The following is an 11,846-nucleotide window of genomic DNA, read 5'->3' as shown; positions in this document are numbered from 1 at the left end:
GTTATCCATACGTTTTACAAGCATCATATTCCCGATTAACACATCTACCCTTTACAGAAGACCACATTAGGTAAGTAATGATTTCCGTGTGAAGCTTTCTGAGTTGAGTTTACCTTCAGAGTATTCATGTCTCTTGCATACAAACCACGTGCACTGCTGAGTGACCGCCAGCATCTGGCATGCTGGGGGGTGCCGTCTAGCAGATGGAGCTGTCACGCAGTTGTGCGTGTCGAACATGGTTACAACAGTTTTTACTGTTGTCCCTTCAACCGAATGCAATGTTGTTACTATGAGGTTGAGTTTAACTACTGTTTATAATGTATTCAAAAAGTCTGTTTCTAGATGGGATGCCATATTGTGATGAGCTACTAGATGAAGCAGCTAAATTACAAAAATCATACTTGCAAAGTGATCACAGAGCTGCAGAAGCAATGAGGACTAGATGAACCAAAATTTCAGAGTGGACAGCTCTTCTGAAGTAACCTGATGATCACAGGATATTTCTTTATCCCTGGTAAGCACTCAACTGATTTTGGATGTGGGCTGAAAGACTGGAGATCTTTCCCTCAGCAAAGCGCTTTCGCCGGGGGAAAGAAGTCACAAAAATACTAGTGGTCATTTGAAGTTGACATGGCAGGTTAGAAACCTGAGAAACCTAAAACACAAAGGTGGTTCTCTCCCATGGGACATTTGCTGAGTTCCAGGGCTATGGAGGAGGCTGGGGAGGTGGATGAAAGCGTCTAAAAGGCAGAGTGGAACAGCTGCAGTGCCTGTGGTAATTAGGAATGAGAAACCCACCAGGAAAGGCTATCTGCCTAAAATATATGGCCCGTTTCTTCCTCAAGCCATTTGTCAAAATTTGGCCACATGGGACAGAAGGTTGAGACTAGGACCTACCAAACCTTAACATTAAAAAAGCTTAGGAGAGTCATATCCAAAATACAAAGGCTAAATAGAGATAAACAGCCTTATAAAAGCTTAGCATGGCACTGACCCAGCTCAGTCTGTGACTGGACTGAGGCATTTAGTGCCTTAAACTATCAGAGGAAAGGAAAAACTCTCCTAGAAGGTAGCGTAATTTGCACCCCTTGTGCTTCTTTTAGACACAATGTTTGGCATACAATTTTAAGAAAATGACTAAGCATGTGAAGAACAGGGTTACATAACCAGTAACTAGGAGACAAAACAGACAAGAGAAACAGACGTAAACTGAGCTGGATACGGGTTGGCTGACCAGGATTTTAATGTCTGTTTAATATGTTAAAGCAAATGTAGGAAAAGATGAAAGAAAAAGACAAAAAACAAAACAAAAAAACCCACAACCAACGAAGAATTTCAATTAGTAAGTGGAATCGATAAAAAATAACCAGATAAATATTCTAGAATTGAAAACAGTATCTGAAATTAAGACTTTAACAGGTGGATTTCACAGCAAACAACAGCAGAAAAAAGGTTACTGAACTGAACTGAAAGGCGAGTCAATTAAAAGCAAGTCAACTAAAACAGAGTTGTGGGAGGGCCCAGGGCGGGGGAAAGAGTGTAAGGTGAACCTCACACCCAGCAGAGGGAAGGGGACCCCTGCATCTATGAAAACAGAAACAACTTAGCGACAGTTTGTTCCCCGTATTCAGTCTCCATGGAAACTAGCCCTGCCCGGTCACCCCTTGAATTTCTACTATAAAACCCTGGCCTTCTCTCCTGGAGAGAAGCTCATAGTCTTAGAGGCATTAGAGCACTGTGACCTCCTTTACCCGGCAAAGAAGTCAAGTTGCCTTTTCTACTTCATCCAAAACTCTGTCCTTGAGTCTCAATCCAGTCAGCAGGGTACAGAGGCCGTGCTTTGGAAACCCCTTCTCCCCAGAAGGCTCTACTGATAACCTGGGAGGACTTTCACACCCACAGAGCTCTTCACTAACACCTCTGCCCAATCTTCTGTCCGTCTTACTCTTGGCAGATAATCTTACCCTGAAACCTACAGTCCCATGTCTGCATTTCGCTGGCCTGGGGGAACGGCTGATCTGCTTGGGATAAGGAGTTTGCAGATGGACGCATTGCTACTCTAAGCAAAACTGGGGCACTATCAGTAAAGGAAGAGGAGGAGACAGGGTAGCAGCTGGCAGCGTACGCCACACCGGGCCAGAAAGTAGCTCTTAAGAAACCAAACAGCAGCACACAGCTCAGGTACTGAAACAGCGTAAGTAAGTTAGATATAAGTAAATAAGGAGGTAATTAAAACGAACACACACAGTCCTCCTTTCCTTTTGAGAGAATGGTGGAAGTTTCCCTCCTTACGGCAAACGCCAGTCCTGTTTGTGCTCCAGACGCCTCCACCCCCTTCTCAGGAACTGTATGGAACTCACTCCTCACACCTGCATGTGTAACTCTCCATGCTGCACACATCACATTAGGACTTAAACATGTCCTAGTTTCTCAATATTTAAAAAACATTTCCTTTCCAGCTGCTGCCCTATCTTTCTCCTCCTGTTCAAACTCGTCTGTCTTTGTCGTCATTAATTATTCCTACTGCCCACCCTCAATACACTAGTTATTTCCAGCTAAGGTCAACAATAACCTTCATGTGGTTGTAAAAAAAAGTTTACTTTTTAAGACTTCATCTAATTCAACATCATAGTAGCATTTAAAAAACTTTTTTTTTTTGACTAAAAAGTGAGCATTTTATTTTTTATTATTATTTTTTATTGAGTTACAGTCAGTTTACACTGTGTCAATTTCTGGTGTACAGCACAGTTTTTCAGTCATGCATGAATATACATATATCTGTTTTCACATTCCTTTTCACTGTGAGCTACTACAAGATCTTGGCTGTATTTCCCTGTGCTATATGGTATAAACTTGTTTATCTATTCTATCTGTCAGTATCTACCACTCTCGAGCTCCCAGTCTGTTCCTACCAACCCCCTCCCCCCCCGGCAACCACAAGTTTGTATTCTATGTCTCTGAGTCTGTTTCTGTTTAATATTTAAGTTCACTTGTCTTGTTTTTTTTTTAGATAAAAAAATTTAATAAAAAAAACATTGTAAACCAACTATACTTCAACTAAAAAAATATAAAACAACTGATTTTACCTTCCTTCTTCAAACACTAGTTTGTCTTGGTTCAGTAAAACTCTAGTCTTCCTGGTTTCCCTCTTATAAACTAGGGTTCCTTTATCTTTAAATACAGGAGGTCTTCATGCTCAGTGGTAGACATTCTCTTTTCACAGCATCCATGTTTCCTATGCAATCTTAGTCATCTCCACAAAACCTGCTTCGGTCTACCAATGTTACAGAAATGACAGGCCAGCCAAGAAACAAGCACCACTCGGAGGGGTGGGAGTACTCGGATGTATTACGCCGGCGGGCTCAGAGGGGCTTCTGCCCTGAAGCTCTGAGCACCTCCAAGACGTGTGCGTGGGGTTTTACAGGGTTAATTACAGGCTTGGGGTATTCGGCCAATAGGCATGGAACAACTTTAGCAGCACCCTTATCACAAAAGTAGAGGCAAGGAGGCAGCAAACCAACATTTCAAGGCCAGATATGTCTCTGAAAATCCAGCTGGCTAGCAAAAACACATGAGCAGGGAATCAGCAAACCGACACTTAACTTAGATTTATGAGTTAGCCCAGCCCGGCTTTTCCTTCACACCTACTGATGTTGCTAAAATTATCTCTGTCCTAGACACCTCCTCAGGCTCAGAACTATATACCAGCCTGTTCATCCAGGTATCTCACAACTCTATAAAGTTAACAGGACTAAAACTGCAACTACTGCCTCTTTCTTCCATCATAGGTTCCTCCTTCCATATTCTGTTTCTCAGTAAGTTAGAGCTAATCTGGTCAGTATCTGTGGAACCAAGCAGCAAAATCTGAAGGGTTTCATTCAGCATTTAAAACTAGGAACTTCCCCTCTAACTGAAGACTCTTTGATTTTTCTTATGCTGAAATGTTGGGGTTTCCTTCCTGCTTCTCTGATCACTTGCTTTCAGTGACCTCCTCCAGCAGCTCTAGCCTCCGTGCAGAAGTTCTATCAGCACCCGTCTTCTGGTCCTCCTGAGACAGGATGGAAGGCGATAGGGCACAGCCACTCCAGGAATGCCACAGCAATTAACATCACAATGGTGAAAGATTCAACCCCCAGCAGGCCTTGAGGCTCAGGATGATGAGAGATTTAACTTCTTGTAGATCTTGAGCTTCATTATACGCTCACTGTGATATATTAACATGGTGAATAACACGCCCACAGGCACCATGGCAGTCCCAAGGCTGGCCGCAAAAGGTCAAAGAGTGGGAAATGGCCAACTTCCTGGGAATCCCAGCCCCTTCCCCAGGCTACTTAGATGGGTCCTTCCACTTATTAGCACATGAAGCCACCAAGCCCGTAAAAACCAGCAACACGGTGCCTTGCGGCCACCCCCTCTCTCCCTCTTCGGAGATGGCCCGCATTCTGTCTTTGGAGTGTGTACCTACTTTTAATCTGAGCACCCAACCCCCCACACCTTGTGGCCTTTCTCCTTCCTTTCAATGTATCTGAATAAATCTACCTTCACTCAACTGTGGCTCGCTCTTGAATTCTTTCCTGCGCGAAGCCAAGGACCCACGCTTGGCGGGGCACGTCCCAGGGGCTCGACCGAAGCCTGGCACACGGCCCTTCTCACGCCCCACGTTTTCCTGCATCACTCCCTTTTCTATGTTCCTATCCAAATTTGTACACCCAACATAAAATATTTAACTCGGCATATCTTGTGGTTTTTTTTTTTTTTTTTTTTAAAACAAGGTTACTTGTTTGTATTGACTACATTGACTGTGTTCACGTACTATTTTGGAAAAAAAAATCAGTAAGCTTATTTTTCTCACATGAAAAGATGCCCATACATAAGCCATGCAGTGCTGGCACAGCTCTCTGAAGATGCCTCTAGGAAACCAGGGCCTCTCTGACACCATCCTTAGGCCATGGTTGTTGTCCTCGTTCAGCCCTACGAATGCAAAATCCAAAGGGAGAAGCCTGGGGAAGGCAGAACGACAAAGTACAAAAGGCAAAGAGGAAACACTACATAGATCTGTCCCCAGGGACACTGTCTATATTTGATTAAATCAGGAATGAGGGATAGGGCCATGCCTGGTGGCCAGGAGGCTGAGAACTAGCCATGTCGGTACTGGCGCTAAAGTACAGTTGTCAGTAGGGAGGGATGAACTGGGTGTTCAACTGGCCACCATCAGTATCTGCTGCACCAGGCCTGAGGGCGACTCTCAAGAAAATACCAATGAAGTAGCATCATACAGCCCAGATACTCCAAACATAGTGCAGTTAACCTAGACATCAACAGTAACGTAACTGAAAACATTAAAAATACATAATTCTAAAGAGCCATGGATCAGAAAAGCCATAAAGTCATAATAAATATTAGACAACATTTAGAATTAAAACAAAAGTGACCATAGACCAAGATGTGTTATTTAGCTAAAGGGGTGTTTATAGGACTATCTATCGCCTTAAGTGCCTATTTTAGAGAACAAAGACTGAAATAATGAGCTCGGAATCCACCTTAAGCCAATGAAAAAGGCAATCCCACATTCATTAACAGTTACAAGGTTTCTCTCCCAGTATGAATTCTCTTGTGTATAATAAGTGAAGAACTCTGACTGAAGGCTTTTCCACACTGAATACATCCATAGGGTTTCTCTCCAGTGTGAGTTCTCACATGTCTCTGAAGGGAGGAGGAAACACTGAAGGTTTTCCTACATTCCTTACATTCATAGGGTTTCTCCCCAGTATGAGTTCTCACATGCATTCTAAGAGATGAGAGACCACTAAAAACTTTCCCACAGTCACTACATTCATAAAGATTCTCTCCAGTGTGTATTTTCTTGTGAACTTTAAGGTGAGAGCTTGTGTTGAAGGCTTTTCCACAGTCATCGCATTCATAGAGTTTCTCCCCACTGTGTATTCTCTTGTGCACAATGAGGTAAGAACTTGTGCCAAAGGATTTCCCACAATGATTACACTCATAAGGTTTCTCTCCTGTGTGAGTTCTCACATGAGCCTTAAGAGATGTTTTTTGACTGAATGCTTTCCCACACTGATTACACTCGTAGGGTTTCTCACCAGTGTGAGTTCTCACATGTCTCCTTAGGGTTGAGGAATCACTGAAGACTTTCCCACATTCCTTACATTCATGTTGTTTCTCAGTCTTGTGACTTCTCTTATGCAAAATAAGATTAGAAATCCTTTTAAAGGCTTTTCCACACTGATGGCATTCATAATGCTTCTCTCCAGTAGGAGTCTGCTCCTGTTGCTTATGGGATGAATGAGGATAAAAGGTTTTGTTTTTACTGCATTCATAGGAATTCACCGCCATATGGAAACTGCTGCATACAGGAAGCACACTATTAAATATGAAAGGCGCACCACGTCTGGGGCAGGTGTGCTCTTTCTGTGCTGTCTGAGTTCTTTCAAGCTGAGACCTATGATATTCATGGCTTTCACAGACCCTCTCATTTACAACAGAGTTTTTCCCATAATTGTTTAGGATTGAATTACGCTTTAAACACTCAATATCTAAGTAACATTTATGACAATGTTTACTGGTGGAAACGCTCTTTGAAAAACCACGTTTTGATCTAAGTTTAGAGTATCCCTGTAATCCATGACATTCATACGATCTCTCCTGAGATGCTGTCTTCTGAGTAAGCATCACTTGCCTTAAAATTCCCTTTGGGATCTTGTGCTGTTTTCTGATCTTGCAGCATTCCCAGTCTTCTCTTAATGTGGAAGGCCAATCATCCATTGTGAATCTTAACATTTGCACACCACTGGATGATTTTGCCACCCAAATATTCTGCTTAGATGTTGATTCTTTGGTGTTCAGTTGACTCTCCCAGTCTGGACAGATGCCTTGGGAAATTCTCCTTTTCACAGTTCTTATGTCTTCTTGACCCAACAGGGAGACTACAGGCTTGCATAACTGACATTCCACTGAGGTGAGATTTATGTAGTTTTCCAACATCACATCCCTGTACATACTTTTCTGAGTAGAGTCCAGCATCATCCACTCCTCCTGGGTGAACTCCACAGCCACATCTTTAAAGGTCACTGGTCCCTGTAAACAGGTTGCTGGGAATCCAGCCACTACCCTTTCCCCCTCAGTATTTCTCACACAGAAACAGGCAGAGTCCTGTGCAGGCAGAGCCCATATCGGGGAGAGGGCTATGGCTGCCATCTTGAGAGTCTCAATGTGACCGCCGCCTGTACAATGGGGCTGAGATCTGGATATTTCTTTTCTTGTTTCTTGGCTCCAGTCAGGTCAGGGATGCATTTCACTGAGTGTCCTCCCTGTGGCCAAAGAGGCAGGTTCAGGTAAAAGAAGAAAAGTGAAAACAGAATCCAACTGAAGGCAAGGTTAAAAAAAAATTACAGACCCTCCCCTGTACCTTCCAGCAAGGTTTCCCAGCTTAAAACCTTTACTGGGATTTGTACTGACATGGATACAGCCACGCTTGGCCCCTTCTTGAACTGTCATCTTGGTTATTCATACTGGCTTCTCCTGTAGACTACTACTCAGCTCTGGGCATTATTAAAGACAAAGAGAACCAGTATAAACAGGCACTACTGTTTAAATTTTATCCATATTTTGCTAATTTTTAAGTTAACTTTTTGGAATAAAAAAAATTTCCCACTAAACACAACTGTTTTAGGTAAATTTCTTTGTTGTATATATAACTTGGTGTTTACCCGAATAACCTCACAAACAATTAACAGGGCTGATGATTTGGCTGTTACCCTACTTAGGAGTTTTACTGGAGTTGTTAAAGGTCAATGTGTGACTTTGAAACAAATGTTCATTTGATATCTCTGTCCCCATAATCCATATTTCCTTATGACAATTTATTCTACCTAAAACTGGAATGGGATCAACAAAGAAGTATGAGCTACATTCTAAGCTTTGAGCCAGAGGCCTTTACAGTGTTGACAATATTCAATGGTATAATACTTTCCTGAATAATTTTTATAATGGCTTTTATACAAATGTTGGAACAACTGACCCTGTGAATGCAAAAAAAGAATGCTTGGAGACTTTAGGGATCACAACAAATCATGCAGCACTTTATTATGCCAATATCTTTACAGATCTCTTGTTTTTAAGGTGAGTTGATAACCTCCAAATACAAGCCTTCTATCTCAGTATACACTTCAATATCAACAGAGTTCAGGTTTAATGGACAAAATTAGAGAATTGGCATTCTTTATTTAGACAAAGATCTTCAACAGGAAGAGTATGTCCTTACTTCAGAAGTGTGTACAATTCTGTCACACTTCAGTGTGAATCACATGGAAGTATTTGTCTGATTCATTCACTGCTGTATTCTGAGTACCCAGAACACCCCTCAGCCCAAGGCAGACACCCAACAAATGTTTACTGAATAAACTGAATTAATCTATGGCAATTAAGGTTTTGTGGAAAAAGTTTCTTTTTCCCCCCCAACATCTATACTATTCTTACAAAAGAGAAACAAAATCTGAAAGTTAGGCTCCCTCTTCAAAAAAGGACATTAGTTTGCCTTCTGGTTAAAGTTGTTAAGCTAAGAATTGTACCCTGGGCTCATTTCTTCATTCCCCCTAGCTTTCTTTCTTTCCTAGTTACAGAACTAACACAAAAACTAAACAACTTTACCAAACAACAGGGAAAAAAATATCTGAATAAATGGAGAGATTCACCATGTTCATAGATGGGAATATTCAATATTAAAACATTTCAATGTTTCTCAAACTAGAATTGCATTAGGATTTTCATTAAATTCATTCCTATATATTCAATAGGAACTTCTTGAAACATGACGATTTTGTTTTAAAAGTTTTATAGAAAAATAAAGACGTGAATAACATGGCAATTATTAAAGTAATGCTTTGCTCTACTATATTATTTCAAAACTCATTATAAATCTCTACTAACTTAACCATAATTGATGAATGTAAAAGTTCCAATTATGATAAATAGGTTACATACAAAAGAACAACGGAAGAGGACCTCTCAGTAGTGACACGGCTCCATTTTCTACCAAGCTTTGCCAGTTTTCAAAGTTCTATGGGAAAATAATTTCCTATCTCGGGTTTCTATACTAGTCCAAAATACTATGCAAATATGAGAACAAAATAAAGCAATTTCTAGTCACACACAACCTTAATGTTGACCACGTCTCTGGAAGGCAGTAAGGTTATTATCCATTAAAAAGGGAAAAGAAGTTTCCAGGAAACAAGAGACCCAACAGAGAGATGAGAGGAGGGGGTGGATGAGTATGAAGGGAAGTCCCAAGCCTCCCTTCAGAACCTAATAAGAGAAGGAAGAATGCCCACCCTGCCACACTGGTCAGCGTAATCTTTTCTCAGAACTTAGATAATTACTTCCAATTTTTAAAATTAACATTGTTCTAATTATAAAGGTAATGCATGCTCACTCTTGTTTGCTGATCTTGTATGCTGTTTAAATTTGCTATGCAATTACTGATTCTTTTTCTGCTTAATCTATCACTGTGACTATGGTATGTTTCAGATGTGGCTCTTGTAAACAGGAAATAGATGGGTTTGTTTTGTATCGAGTATTTTACATAAAGAATTGCACCTGTCTATACCGCTAAAAAAAAAGGAAAATAGCAAGAAGGAAAAGAAAACTTTAAAATAGAGAGCAAATATTACTCTAATAGAAATCCAAAATGAAAAACATAAGACAAAACCAACAGATCTCCAAATTAATCCAAATCTGCTTCTTTGGAAAGATTAATATAGGTGGATATCTTGTAGGACTAATCAAGAAAAAAGATGGCCCTAATAAATATTAGGCTCAAGAAAAAAATAGCTACAATCATAGTAGATTTTACAGTATCTTTCACAAGCAGTGATTTTAAAAATCACCAAAAGAATCACTACAAAAGAATAATATGAACAATTTTATGTCAACAAACTTGAAAATTTAGATGAGGCAAACAATTTTCTAGAAGAACATGTGTCCAAAATTGACTCAGTTAAGAACTACAAAACTGAAATGAATCACTACCATTTAAAAATGAATCAGAAGTCAAATATCTACCCTCAAAGATTTTGAGCCCAAAGGAAAAATTATTTTACTGAGTAGAAGAAAAAAACCTACGCTTCTCAAATTATTCATAAGACTTGTAAAATCTTTTTAGTATTTGTACTGCAAGGATAGTACAAAGAAAGATTAAAGTGCCATCTTAATTCTGAACACTGAAAAAGTCCTAAGTAAAATATTAGTGAATTGAATATGGCAGTGTTTTAAAGTAATAATATAATGTCACATTCAAGCAGAGTTTAACCAAGAATACAGGAATGTCTCAAAAGCAGAGAAACAATTACAGTTATCATCATGTCATAGTATAATGAACATGCTTGTATCCATCACTCTATTTTGAAGGAGATCTGGGAATGATGCATTATTTGTAAATACTTCAGAATTTATCTCTGAATGATAAGGACTTTTCAAAAATCATAATCAGGATATTATTACCACACCTAGAAAACAAGTAATGATTCCTTAATATCAAATACATATATATGCAGTGTTCAAATTTTTCTGTTACCTCATAAGTGCTTTACTAAAAGTTTAATTCATGGTCTAAATAATTTTCATACAATTTTAAGTATGTTTTAATTTAAGGTTTGCTGTAGAGAAACAGTATCTCCTTACTGTGATGCAACCCATTAACAGGTTAAGGACTGTGGACAAAGAATGTCACCTGCCACATCAGTACACAAAAGACGTTGTGGCCTTCAAGCCATCAGGCACTGCAGCTGCCAGGCCTTTGCACCCTAAGGGGGGTTCAGGATGAAGACAGGACACTGCTCCCAGACAGTTAAGGTGCAGATCAAAGGAGTGATTTCAATCAGCCCAGGCTCTCTCATCTTCCCATACACAGAGAAGTGCTAAATTCATTCACTTGAGCTGTCCAGTTTTCTTTGACAGTAACCTTTTGATGTTCTGACTACCTGGTTTTTGTTGCAAAAACTCCTGTATATCCTGGCTCCTCCCCTGCCTCTTCAGAGCAGTCCCTCAGGGCCATCTGAGAGGCTGTCTTCTGGGCTTAAGTCCTCACAAAGTCGGCTGAGTAAGACAAAATTCTCAATCTTCAGGTTGTGCTTTTTTTTTCCCAGTTGAGAGAGGTTAGAGTTAAGAAAAAGTCCTGGATAAAGTAAAAAGAATTGGCGGGACACCCTGCTCCTCTCACCCACACACTGAGGTGACACTCCTTACCTGAGCGGGTTCTGCTCAATGCTCCAGCCAGCTCCCCCTGCCTGGTGGCGCTGAGGGACTCCGGGCCAGGTCCCCGCCCGGCCCAGGGTTCCACGGGCTCCCGCCCCTAGGTCGGCGGGACCACGCCCCGCCCCGCCCCGCCCCGCCCCGCGGTTCAGGGGACCCCGGCCCCGCCCCCGGTCCACAGGACCCGCCCCGCTGAGGCCTCCCATCCCCGCCCGCTTCTCTGCCCGCCATCAGGCGGACCCCCGCCCCCAACTCAGGAGAACCCTGAGGCGCGCCCACCGCACGGCGGACGTTCCCCTCGCCCCCCGCCCTCCGGCGTCTCCTCAGCCTCCGTGCGCCCACGCGCTCACCTAGCCTCGCTGTACCTGCTTCTCGCGTCCGAACGACCGGGCCGCCGTGGGAAGGGAGGGGAGAACGCCCGCGGGGCAGGCGGCGGCGCCGAGGCCCCAGAGCCCCAAGGAAGAGGAGGAGGAGGAGGAGGAGGAGGAGGAAAAGGAGGGCAGGGCCCGGCGTTCGCCGCCGCCCACGGAGCCACGGCCCGGCCTACATCTCCCAGGAGCGACCCTGGGCTTTGCGTTACG

The 11,846-nt window shown here is 42.1% G+C and overlaps 1 protein-coding gene across 5 annotated transcripts; it reads right to left on the bottom strand.

Annotated features, from left to right (window-relative positions):
• Positions 1-5,387: 5,387 nt before the first annotated feature.
• Positions 5,388-11,753, bottom strand: ZNF891 (zinc finger protein 891). Of its 5 annotated transcripts, none has more exons than XM_074356709.1 (3): positions 11,616-11,748; positions 10,995-11,188; positions 5,388-7,328 (listed from the first exon to the last, which is right to left on the bottom strand). In XM_074356709.1, exon 3 carries the CDS (start codon positions 7,213-7,215, stop codon positions 5,581-5,583), a length of 1,635 nt encoding a protein of 544 aa, XP_074212810.1. In that variant the 5' UTR covers positions 7,216-7,328; positions 10,995-11,188; positions 11,616-11,748; the 3' UTR covers positions 5,388-5,580. The 5 variants fall into 5 exon arrangements, with proteins under 5 accessions (XP_074212810.1, XP_074212812.1, XP_074212811.1 ...); XM_074356711.1 differs by having other exon boundaries at positions 11,631-11,742; XM_074356710.1 differs by lacking the exon at positions 11,616-11,748 and adding an exon at positions 11,260-11,385 and having other exon boundaries at positions 10,995-11,144.
• Between the last annotated feature and the right edge of the window lie 93 nt (positions 11,754-11,846).

The sequence above is a fragment of the Camelus bactrianus genome, chromosome 32, assembly GCF_048773025.1.
Source record: "Camelus bactrianus isolate YW-2024 breed Bactrian camel chromosome 32, ASM4877302v1, whole genome shotgun sequence".
NCBI lineage: Eukaryota > Metazoa > Chordata > Mammalia > Artiodactyla > Camelidae > Camelus > Camelus bactrianus.
Note: the sequence above shows the minus strand (reverse complement) of the source record. Positions and strands in the feature narration are given on the sequence as shown.